The 12126-nt window shown below is 38.1% G+C and overlaps 1 protein-coding gene across 1 annotated transcript in view; it reads right to left on the reverse strand.

The window, feature by feature from the left end:
• The window catches only part of VPS13B (vacuolar protein sorting 13 homolog B), an 816084-nt gene that overhangs the window by 297235 nt on the left and 506723 nt on the right, over positions 1–12126 (reverse strand). The window contains exons 32-33 of the mRNA XM_024756522.1: positions 4109–4235; positions 1010–1153 (exon numbers count right to left, since the gene is read on the reverse strand). Of these exons, the coding sequence (XP_024612290.1) occupies positions 1010–1153; positions 4109–4235 (271 nt within the window). The remainder of the gene's footprint in view (positions 1–1009; positions 1154–4108; positions 4236–12126) is intronic.

Below are 12126 nucleotides of genomic sequence, written 5' to 3' on the forward strand. Positions count from 1 at the left end.
GTACCGCAACCATGGCAGAATGAAAAAAGCACTGATTTGAAAGACTTAAATTAAAACCTCAGATCCACCATTTTTTAGTTATGTGTGTATGATCTCAGACAGATCACTTATTGCCTCTGAGTCACAATATCATAATCTGTAAAATGGTGATAATGTTCACATGTACCTCACAGTGTGGTTGTAATAACATGCTTGAAGATATATGAGTTAATAACTTACATAAAAGTACCTGGCACGCTTGCTTAGCATCAAGTGGCTATCAGTGAACACCTCCTCCTTCCCTTCCTCCTTAGTAGCACTTAGAGCCTTCTGCATAACTCATGACAAAAATATAAGCAATGCCTTTTTCAAAGATAAACAGTTTCTTCACTAGAGATTTTATAAAAGATTTATTCTAAGTACAGATATGATTATAGAAGTACGGAAACAAAAAGCAAAGAAAAAATATTTTGAGAAGCATCTAACAAGCAGCTTTCTTTGTTTCATGCTGACATGCTTTGTGGTTACAATGTAGGCTTCCAATGAACACTGGATCAAAATTAAAATTCTAGGCAGGCATTCAAGTTTTTTGATTGTGTCCATTCTTCACTGAGCATGGGAAACGAATGCTTTAGAAGTTATTTATTGAAGATATTCCCACAGTACTCTCACAAAGTTCACTTCCAAAAGAGGCCCTGTCCCTGTAATGTATCTGAGTAAGTGAAAGCTACACCAGGTTTTGTGCACTGCACTTTAAAAACTGCAGCAGGGCAATAAAATCATGTTTTTAACAGAGGCTTTTCTGGGGCTGGGCCACAGCAATTTTGTGAAGGTGCATGATAAATTACAGGGAAAGAGACCAAACAAATTTCAAAAATAAAGAACACCAATCGAAAATGATTTATGCCCATATTATGAATAAAATTAAATATAGAATAACTAGCAGAAAGCATTTAATTTTTGTTTTCCTATTATCAATGTAAAGTTGGCACAAATGCAGTAAGCCTAATCAGAATCAGGTAATAGTTACCTCTGTGGCTTTGCTTGATGGTTCCACTCCAGTCATATTTGCTACTATTAACTGATGTAAGAGTTGAACTTGAGCCACACTTAGGAAGAAGTCCAGGTTTGTGGTTATATTCACTTCCAAGGAGTGGCCACACACTAAAATCTCCTGAAGGAAAAAAAGGTTGAATAGAGATAAAGAAACATGATAGCCATTAGATGATCATTTATCATTCTTACTTATTAGACCTTTACGATGTTGATGAATTCTCCTGGGACTTGAGTTCACATGTTAATGAGAATAGCAGAAATGGTGAGCACGGTCACTCAACAGTTTAATGGATTAATTTAATAAACATTTATGAGGGCCTGCTGTGCACCAGGCCATGTGCTAGTTACAGGGAAACACACTAACAGTAAGAATTTTTCACCATTTCATATACATTTGGCTTTTCATACGTCAAACTACTATCATTGTTTCAATATGTAGGCAATGATGCAATTCTTTAGCATAATCTTGTTCACCCACTCAGACGGACCAATATTTAGTGAGCATCTCCCAAGTACCATGCAGCATACTAGAGTGCTAGGAATAAATCAGAGAGTGAGGGCTTCCCTGGTGGCGCAGTGGTTGAGAGTCTGCCTGCCGATGCAGGGGACACGGGTTCGTGACCCGGTCCGGGATGATCCCACATGCCGCAGCGGCTGGGCCCGTGAGCCATGGCCGCTGAGCCTGCGCGTCCGGAGCCTGTGCTCCGCAACGGGAGAGGCCACAACAGTGAGAGGCCCGCGTACCGCAAAAAAAAAAAAAAAAGAGAGAGTGAGGCTGGCCTTGAACGGCAATCTGCTCTTGAGAAGGTTACAATCTAGGTGGGCAGACAGATGTAAATAAGCAACTATAGACAGCAATTACAGTCACAAGTGGTATGGTCTGAGTATTCTCCAAAGGATACACTCCAAATGATTTATAACAAAATGGAGTGCTGAAGTCAAAGGTAGCTAGACTAATTAATTTCACTTCTTTAAACTGCTAAAATCTTGGCAGCATTAGGTAGCTGTCCACTACTTAACTGGTGTTGTGCTGCATAACTGAGTCATTTGAACATTCACTGCTGGAAAACCATTCAGGGAAGGAAAACAGAAATGAAAAACAATCCAGAAGTTTCACTTAATAAGCAGAAGCCCTGCCTCTTGTCATGAAGTGCATGTGGACAATGTTCAAATGCTTGGAAATGTCCAACAAACCTTCTCCTTAATAGTGTCATCCAAGAGAATGGATTTAAGGAGACTTATGATGGGTCCAAATACAAACTACACAGCTTAGAGCAGCTTTTAATAAAGCCATAAAGAACAGCATGTCGGAAATGATCCCCTTTTTCTGGTTAAATAAACTTTCCCCCAAAAAAGTTTCCAAAGTTTACTCATTATAGTTAGAATTCTTATTTTATTCCTCAAGTAATGATGAAGGGAATATATTTGTGTATTTTCAACCAATTGTGTTACTTAGTAACTGAAAGATATAAGTAGACTTAATTTTTATACACCTTTTGTAGATATAAAGATATCCTGCCTAACCTAACTTTCCCTATAGGGCAATTATAAACATCAAATAAGATAACACATACAAAATATTTTTTTTGTTTTTTATATAAATTTATTTATTTATTTTTATTTTTGGCTGTATTGGGTCTTCGTTGCTGCGTGTGGGCTTTCTCTAGTTGTGGTAAGCGGGGGCTGCTCTTCATTATGGTGGCTTCTCTTGTTGTGGAGCACGGGCTCTAGATGCACGGGCTGCAGTAGTTGTGGCGCGCAGGCTCAGTAGATGTGGCACACAGGCTTAGTTGCTCCACGGCATGTGGGATCTTCCTGGACCAGGGATCCAACTCGCGTCCCTTGCATTTTTTTTTTTTGCTAGTTAAACAATGATTTTATTGCTTGAGTACAACAGACAAATTTATGAAACCAGGGCAGAGGCTGTGGATGACTCGTATTTCCAGTTGTAGGGGAGGACTCGTTTGGTCTTGTAATATCGAGCCAACTGGTGAATACGGCTCTCAATCAGAATCAGACAGAATTTGGCATCTTTATCCTTTCTTTCTCTCGAGATGCTTTCGAACAGCAACAGCTTTCTTAATTAAATGATAGAGATCCTCAGGAAGATCAGGAGCAAGTCCTTTGGACTTAAGAATTATCAAGATTTTATTGCCTGTCACAAAACATACTTGTGCAACACCATGTGAGTCTCTCAGGATTACACCTTAACCACTGCGCCACCAGGGAAGCCCCAAAATATTGCTTTTTAAAAACTCAAAGAATGATGTAAACTTTTATCACCTTAGATTAATAATATATTTAATCTGTGCCTAATTTTTCTGAACTTTTTATAACAACTGCCTATAACTCTGTGAATGATCAAAAAGTTTATAAAGTTTTTAGCATAACAAACTTTTATGAAGAATATTTTTAAAGTTATGATGGATCACATTATTATTACATTTCTATTCTAGTCATGGAGGCAGTATACCATAGTGATTAGACTTCAAACTTGGATCTGTTAGTAACTGGCAAGTAAGATTGGTCAAGTTACTTAATTTCTTTTGATCTCAGTTTCCTCATCTATAAAATATGTATACTAATAATATCTACCTCATATGGATTCTGTGAAGAGTAAATAAGTTAATTCATGTAGAACTCTCTTTGTAAGGTAATCCATGTGAGAACCCTAAGTGATCTGTCAATATTATTGTTGCTTTCATTAGAAAGAGGCCGTAGAGGTCAGGAGTGTATGGCCAGGAGCCAGACCAGTTAGGTTCACACCATGTTCTGCTTCTTACTATTTGTGAATATTTAGACAAGTTAACTCTTTATGCTTCAGTTTCCTCATCTACAAAACGAGGACAGTAGGAGAAGTTAATAGGATTATTATAAGGATTAAATGAGTTATTACATGAAAAGCAATACCTAAATAGTACTATAAAGTGCTTAATAATTATTAGCTACAATAATAACTTATTAATAATAAGCTAATTTGATATCCTATGCACGGAAACTATGAAAACTCCTAACACACAAGAAAAGCTGCTCCATCATTTAGACTAAAATAAAAGCTAAATTAATTTCTAACCTCAGTGTGCATATTTTCTGGAGAAATTACTTTGGTGAAAATGATGGCAGGTGCTCCAGTTATTCGGACAGAAAAATCTGTTAAAATGGGAGTCAAAATTGCTCTTCTTTCTTGATGCCTCCGTATGCTAAAAGATAAAGTAAAAATTATTAGCGTTTTCATTTTTAAGGATAATTTTCATTAAATTTGTACAAGTCTCTGTACTACAAACATGTATGACAAAATTACATTATTATTTTGAGTGTGTCTATCTGTACATTTTATAATCATAATTTTGTAACTTCAATTCTTAACTTCAGATTCATATAAAAAATCACTGAGAAATTCAGACATAATTAATCAATTTCATATTAGTAGCATCCTGGGACATTTCAATAAATTATTTTTTCTATTTTAATTCCTTTTGTTTTTACAGTTTAGGATCTCTCTTGCTACCAAAAATAATCTTACTATTTTGTGATCATTTTTAATTTCCTAGTTTTAATATTTCTGACATTCTGCTTCACAACTGCCATCTTTCCAATCTCAGTAGCTTCACACGCATATCCTCTTAATCTTTGACTTTTTTTTTTTTTTAACTCTAAGAACTATCTGAGTTCATAGATTATGACTGCCTTTACAGTTTGTGAAATGGCTTTTGTGACTTTGATACTGAATTCTTCTTCACAGCAACCCTGGATGTGAAGTAAGGAACATTACTGGCCCCACATTATCTATGAGGAAATGAAGTTCAGGGACTGGGCTAAGGCCACCCAGTTGGAACAAAAGTTTCACAACTGGGCCTGCAGGGCAAGTTGATAACACAGCAGCATTTGACCTCTATTTTAATTCTTCTTTATACATTCTCACCTTTTGATCAGTTATTTACCACACTATTCCTACTCTACATTCAAAATTGCTAATTGCTAATAATTTCAAAGGAAGTATTGCGTTCATCGTAGAAGATAAAATTGGAAAATATTATTGAGAAATCAAAGCTTGTGCTAGTGCAGATCTTCAAGTCAACTACCCATATTCTTAGTTTTCATTTCATGAAATAATACAGTTCTATGTTTTATTAGCAAGCCGTACCTCAAAAGTTCCTTGGAACCATTAATTTAATATTCCTTATAAATATGTCCCTATTATTCTCTTTTATTATAAAATGACCAAGTTGAGATCAGAGAATTGGCATAAGTTATCTCATGAAAAAGCCCAGATAAAACTCAAGTCTGTCTACATCCTTTTCTACCAGAGTAGTCTAGAGAGTACTAGTATCTTTTGTTGAAACTGTGCAATGGGCAGAGCTTTCTATGGTGTCTGCCAAAAAAGCAAATTGGATCATCTGGTTCTGTGACACATAAGTATTGGATTTCAAGAAAGTCAATTTTAAAGAATTAAGAGATCTAGTGAATAGAGGGTAACAGGAAGAAGTATTAAAATCTGAATACAGAGGAAGGGCTGAGATCCTGAGAGACACCACAATTATAGCCTAATAGTTCAAATTCCATAAAATGACCAATGTGAGAAACATGTAACATCTGATGTGCTCTCATAGGGGAGTGCTAAAATATACGATGTATTAAAAATACCTTAAAATGGAAAACATGGCAGGGAACCAACTAAGAGCAAACCTTAGCTGAAGCACTGATGGGGAAAAAAAAGTACTTGTTTGTATCATAATTTTTTCCCACTATGTGAATTAAATCAGTAAGTAACACAACATATGGAAGATCTATGATGTTAGAAAACATTTTTTAAAGTTTTTTAAGTCAACAGTCTTATAAAACTAGAACTTTACTGGTATAGAGTGCTAAAATTTCTTTTGTATTATCTCTGTCTGGTAAGTATGTGAGTTAAGGATACATATTTTTTAAATCATAAAAACGTTTTTATAGATTCAAGTATTTTCAAGGATGAATTCAAAAGAAAGTAAAAATAAACACTGAAGAAATAACTACAACAAGAATTAAATTCTGCTAATATTTTACTAGATAATAATCTAGTAAACTAACGAAAGAGGGAAGTAAAACTCAAAGTATTAACTGACATTGTTAATGACCTCAGGGTCCTAGCCACTCTCAGTAAACCAAGGGAATAGATTTTTAATGGCCATATTGAGACAACAGGCTAATCCTTACATCCCTGACAGGCAAGGATTTTGAAATGAGCTGCCAACTTAGATCTGGGGCCATTAAAAGGTCAGAAAAACAACTTCCAATCAGAAATAGAAAAAAACAAGGAAGTTTGCCTGATTTGGCACGAGGGATTATTGAAAAAACAGAGATCTCCCTGCTTTTTCAACTTAAAAATTAAAATAAAAATAATGAGAAAATTAAAAATAATGGGAATACCCCATGTGTATTTGGAAGCTGTAACTTATATTACTTGTGCTGGTCCAGGAATACCCATATTGAGTTATTCATATAAAAGTGGCATCAGACCTTTGATAACCCCAGGGCATCAGTCAGAAATAGATGTAAAACCTCTTTGGAAAAATATGCTTTCAAACCGACAGAAAGGATTCCCAGAAACAAAGACCACTGAAGATAAACTCCCAATCACAGATTTTATATGCACTCCAAAATTTTTTTTTTTAGCAAGAGGAGAATTCAACACCATTATCAAATTCATTACCAAGAACTTCTGATAATGGAATTTCCACATATGGAAAATACAATAAATTTCTTTAAAATCATTAAAGACATATAGGATGGAATGAAAAACAGGAGGAAAAAACCAAGGTACTATCAAAAAAGGTAAAACGGATTTGAAAAACAACCAAATAGAGTATCCAGAAATAAAAAATGTAGTTACTAAAATTAAACATATAATAGATGGATAAACAGAATTTTAGATATAACTTAAGAAAAAATTAGTAAACTAGAAAGACTACAGAGAAAGATAGACCAGAAGATACTTAAGACTTGTGGTAATCAACTGAGATAATCCCTTAGAGTGGATATTCCTAAATAAAAAACAGTAATATTCAAACACATTTATTATAAACAATAAATATATATAACATACTTTTTGGAAAATCATTGGTTATAATTTTATTAACTATACCTATTTTTACAGATTTCTCTTGTTTTTAGATAGTCGTAAGGATAAGTCATTTGATTTGTAAGGTAACTTTAAAAATCAAATATTTAGTTAAGAGTTGAAGATCATTTTAGTGTGTGTGTGTTTGTGTGTGGTTTTTTTTCTTTTCCTTCCAAGAGGAACACTATCTGGTGACTTTCTTATGCAATTAAAATAAAATGTATGATATACGATTATGATGATTATATTCAACTTAAATATTTTATGAGATTTTGAGTACCTATTGTCTGCAGTAACTATGCTAAGATATAAAGAAGAGTAAGGCTGGACAAGACACATCTTTATCCTTTAACCTCTATGTCACCTTTTCAAGTTGCCAAGGATACCTTCAGCCAATATATAAGGTAGAAAATATTTGCTGGCTGTTGGGAAGTATAAACAAACTGCTCCTTCCTGCTGTACCAGGTCGCCTTTTCCCTTCACACTCAGTTCCCAGGTACTTTAAGCAGCAGGAGAAAACACATTCTCTCACGTAAACCCATGAAAAAGTTTAAGGGGATTATTATAAAATCATACATTTCAAGAAGGTTTAGATCCCCCCAGGCATTAATCGATAAACTATGGGAATTAGACTAACTTCTGTTTTATAATTTTGCTTAGGCATTAGCTTGACATCCTTACAAATAAAGACAAAAGTGATAGCTTTCAGGTGGAAGAGTAAAAACAAAGAAAATGCTTTCCTTCCACATTCTTGTTTATGATTTCAGGTACAATTCTGGAAAAATCTCATGTTTGATGAATCACAAATCAAATATGCAAGGGCTCCTATGAACATGTGGGTAATATTTTACTTCAAAAAGTAAAAGTGGGAGGAGACCTTCAAGATGGTGGAGGAGTAAGACGTGGATATCACCTTCCTCCCCACAAAGACATCAGAAATACATCTACATGTGGAACAACTCCTACAGAACACCTACTGAACGCTGGCAGAAGACCTCAGACCTCCCAAAAGGCAAGAAACTCCCCACGTACCTGGGAAGGGTAAAAGAAAAAAGAAAAAACAGAGACAAAAGAACAGGGACAGGACCTGCACCAGTGGGAGGGAGCTGTGAAAGAGGAAAGGTTTCCACACACTAGGAAGCGCCTTCACTGGCGGAGACGCGGGGTTGAGTGGGGGGAAAGCAGCTTCGGAGCCACAGAGGAGAGCGTAGCAACAGGGGTGCGGAGGGCAAAGCGGAGAGATTCGCTCACAGGGGACCGGTGCTGACCAGCACTCACCAGTCCGAGAGGCTTGTCTGCTCACCTGCCAGGGAGGGTGGGGTCTCGAAGCTGAGGCTTGGGCTTCGGAGGTCGGATCCCCGGGAGAGGACTGGGGTTGGCTGCCTAAACACAGTCTGAAGGGGGCCAGTGTGCCACAGCTAGCCGGGAGGGAGTCTGGGAAAAAGGTCAGAACTGCCGAAGAGGCAAGAGAGTTTTTCTTCCCTCTTTGTTTCCTGGTGTGCGAGGAGAGGGGATTAAGAGCGCAGCTTAAAGGAGTTCCAGAGACGCTCGCGAGCCGCGGCTATTAGCGCAGACCCCAGAGATGGGCATGAGACACCAAGGCTGCTGCTGCAGCCACCAAGAAGCCTGTGTGCGAGCACAGGTCACTATCCACAACCCCCTTCCGGGGAGCCTGTGCAGCCTGCCATGGCCAGGGTCCCGTGATCCAGGGACAACTTCCCCAGGAGAACGCACGGCGCGCCTCAGGCTGGTGCAACGTCACGCCGGCCTCTGCCGCCGCAGGCTTCACCCTGCACTCCGTGCCCCTCCCTCCCCACAGACTGAGTGAGCCAAAGCCTCCTAATCAGCAGCTCCTTTAACCCAGTCCTGTCCGAGCGAAGAACAGACGCCCTCAGATGACCTACATGCAGAGGCGGGGCCAAATCCAAAGGTGAACCCCGGGAGCTGTGCAAACAAAGAAGAGAAAGGAAAATCTCTCCCAGCAGCCTCAGGAGAAGCGGATTAAATCTCCACAATCAACTTGATGTAACCTGCATCTGTGGAATACCTGAAGAGACAATGATTCATTCCAAATTGAGGCAGTGGACTTTGGGAGCAATGATATATATATATTTTTTCCCTTTTTGTCTTTTTGTGCGTGTGTACGTGTATGTGTCTCTGTGTGATTTTGTCTGTATAGCTTTGATTTTACCATTTGTCCTAAGGTTCTGTCTGTTTTTTGTTTTTGTTTTTTTAGTATAGTTTTTAGTGGTTGTTATTACTGGTGGATTTGTTTTTTGGTTTGGTTGCTCTCTTCTTTCTTTTTTTTCTTAATACTTTTTTATCTTTTTCTATTTTTAATTACTTTATTTTATTTATTTATTTTTCTCTTTCTTTTTTTCAACCTTTTATTCTGAGCCATGCAGATGACAGGGTCTTGGTGCTCTGGCCAGGTGTCAGGCCTGGGCCGCTGAGGTGGGAGAGCCGAGTTCAGGACACTCGTGCACCAAAGACGTCCCAGCACCACATAACATCAAACAGTGAAAATCTCCCAGAGGTCTCCATCGCAACGCCAAGACCCAGCTCCACTCAATGACCAACAAGCTCCAGTGCTGGACACCCTATGTCAATCAACTTGCAAGACAGTAACACAACCCCACACATTAGCAGAGCGGCTGCCTAAAATCATAATAAGGCCACAGACACCCCAAAACACACCACCACACATGGACCTGCCCAGGAGAAAGACAAGACCCAGCATCACCCACCAGAAAACAGGCACTAGTCCCCTCCACCAGGAAGCCTATACAACCCACTGAACCAACCTTAGCCACTGGGGACAGACACCAAAAAAAACGGGAATTACGAACGTGCAGCCTGCGAAAAGGAGACCCCAAACAGTAAGTTAAGCAAAATGACAACACACAGAAATACACAGCAGATGAAAGAGCAAGGTAAAAACCCACCAGACCAAACAAATGAAAGGAAATAGGCAGTCTACTTGAAAAAGAATTCAGAGTAATGATAGTAAACATGATCCAAAATCTTGGAAAAAGAATGGAGAAAATACAAGAAATGTTTAATAAGGACCTAGAGGAATGAAAGAGCAAATGAACAATGACGAGCAACACAAGAAATGAAATTAAAAATTCTCTAGAAGGAATCAATAGCAGAATAACTGAGGCAGAAGAACGGAGAAGTGACCTGGAAGATAAAATAGTGGAAATAAGTACTGCAGAGCAGAATAAAGGAAAAAGAATGAAAAGAATTGAGGACAGTGTCAGAGACCTCTGGGACAACATTAAACACACCAACATTCGAATTATAGGGGTCCCAGAAGAAGAAGAGAAAAAGAAAGGGACTGAGAAAATATCTGAAGAGATTATAGTTGAAAAGTTCCCTAATATGGGAAAAGAAATAGTTAATCAAGTAAGCAAAGAGAGTCAATACAGGATAAATCCAAGGAGAAACACGCCAAGACACATATTAATCAAACTATCAAAAATTAAATACAACGAAAAAATATTAAAAGCAGCAAGGGAAAAACAACAAATAACATGTATGGGACTCCCCACTGGGTAACAGCTTATCTTTCAGCAGAAACTCTGCAAGCCAGAAGGGAGTGGCAGGACATATTTAAAGTGATGAAAGGGAAAAAAACTACAACCAAGATTATTCTACCCAGCAACGACCTCATTCAGATTTGATGGAGAAATTAAAACCTTTACAGACAAGCAAAAGCTAAGAGAATTTGGCACCACGAAACCACCTTTAGAACAAATCCTAAAGGAACTTCTCTAGGCAGGAAACACAAGAGAAGGAAAAGACCTGTGATAACCAACTCAAAACAATTAAGAAAATGGTAATAGAAACATATATGTAAATAATTACCTTAAATGTAAATGGATTAAATGCTCCAACCAAAAGACGTAGACTGGCTGAATGGATACCAAAACAAGACTCGTATATATGCTGTCTACAAGAGACCTACTTCAGACCTAGGGACACATACAGACTGAAAGTAGAAGGGATGGAAAAAGATATTCCATGCAAATGGAAATCAGAAGAAAGCTGGAGTAGCAGTTCTCATATCAGACAAAATAGACTATAAAAGAAAGACTAGTACAGGAGAAAAAGACAGACACTACATAAAGATCAAGGGATCAATCCAAGAAGAAAATATAACAATTGTAAATATTTATGGGCTTCCCTGGTGGCGCAGTGGTTGAGAGTCCACCTGCGGATGCAGGGGACATGGGTTTGTGCCCCTGTCCGGGAAGATCCCATGTGCCACGGAGCAGCTGTGCCCGTGAGCCATGGCTGCTGAGCCTGCGCATCCGGAGCCTGTGCTCTGCAACGGGAGAGGCCACAATGGCGAGAGGCCCACATATCAAAAAAAAAAAAAAAAACCTGCATCTGTGGAATACCTGAAGAGACAATGATTCATTCCAAATTGAGGCAGTGGACTTTGGGAGCAATGATATATATATATTTTTTCCCTTTTTGTCTTTTTGTGCGTGTGTACGTGTATGTGTCTCTGTGTGATTTTGTCTGTATAGCTTTGATTTTACCATTTGTCCTAAGGTTCTGTCTGTTTTTTGTTTTTGTTTTTTTAGTATAGTTTTTAGTGGTTGTTATTACTGGTGGATTTGTTTTTTGGTTTGGTTGCTCTCTTCTTTCTTTTTTTTCTTAATACTTTTTTATCTTTTTCTATTTTTAATTACTTTATTTTATTTATTTATTTTTCTCTTTCTTTTTTTCAACCTTTTATTCTGAGCCATGCAGATGACAGGGTCTTGGTGCTCTGGCCAGGTGTCAGGCCTGGGCCGCTGAGGTGGGAGAGCCGAGTTCAGGACACTCGTGCACCAAAGACGTCCCAGCACCACATAACATCAAACAGTGAAAATCTCCCAGAGGTCTCCATCGCAACGCCAAGACCCAGCTCCACTCAATGACCAACAAGCTCCAGTGCTGGACACCCTATGTCAATCAACTTGCAAGACAGTAACACAACC

Source organism: Neophocaena asiaeorientalis, unplaced genomic scaffold, assembly GCF_003031525.2.
Source record: "Neophocaena asiaeorientalis asiaeorientalis breed wild unplaced genomic scaffold, Neophocaena_asiaeorientalis_V1.1 scaffold29, whole genome shotgun sequence".
NCBI classification, from domain to species: Eukaryota; Metazoa; Chordata; class Mammalia; order Artiodactyla; family Phocoenidae; genus Neophocaena; species Neophocaena asiaeorientalis.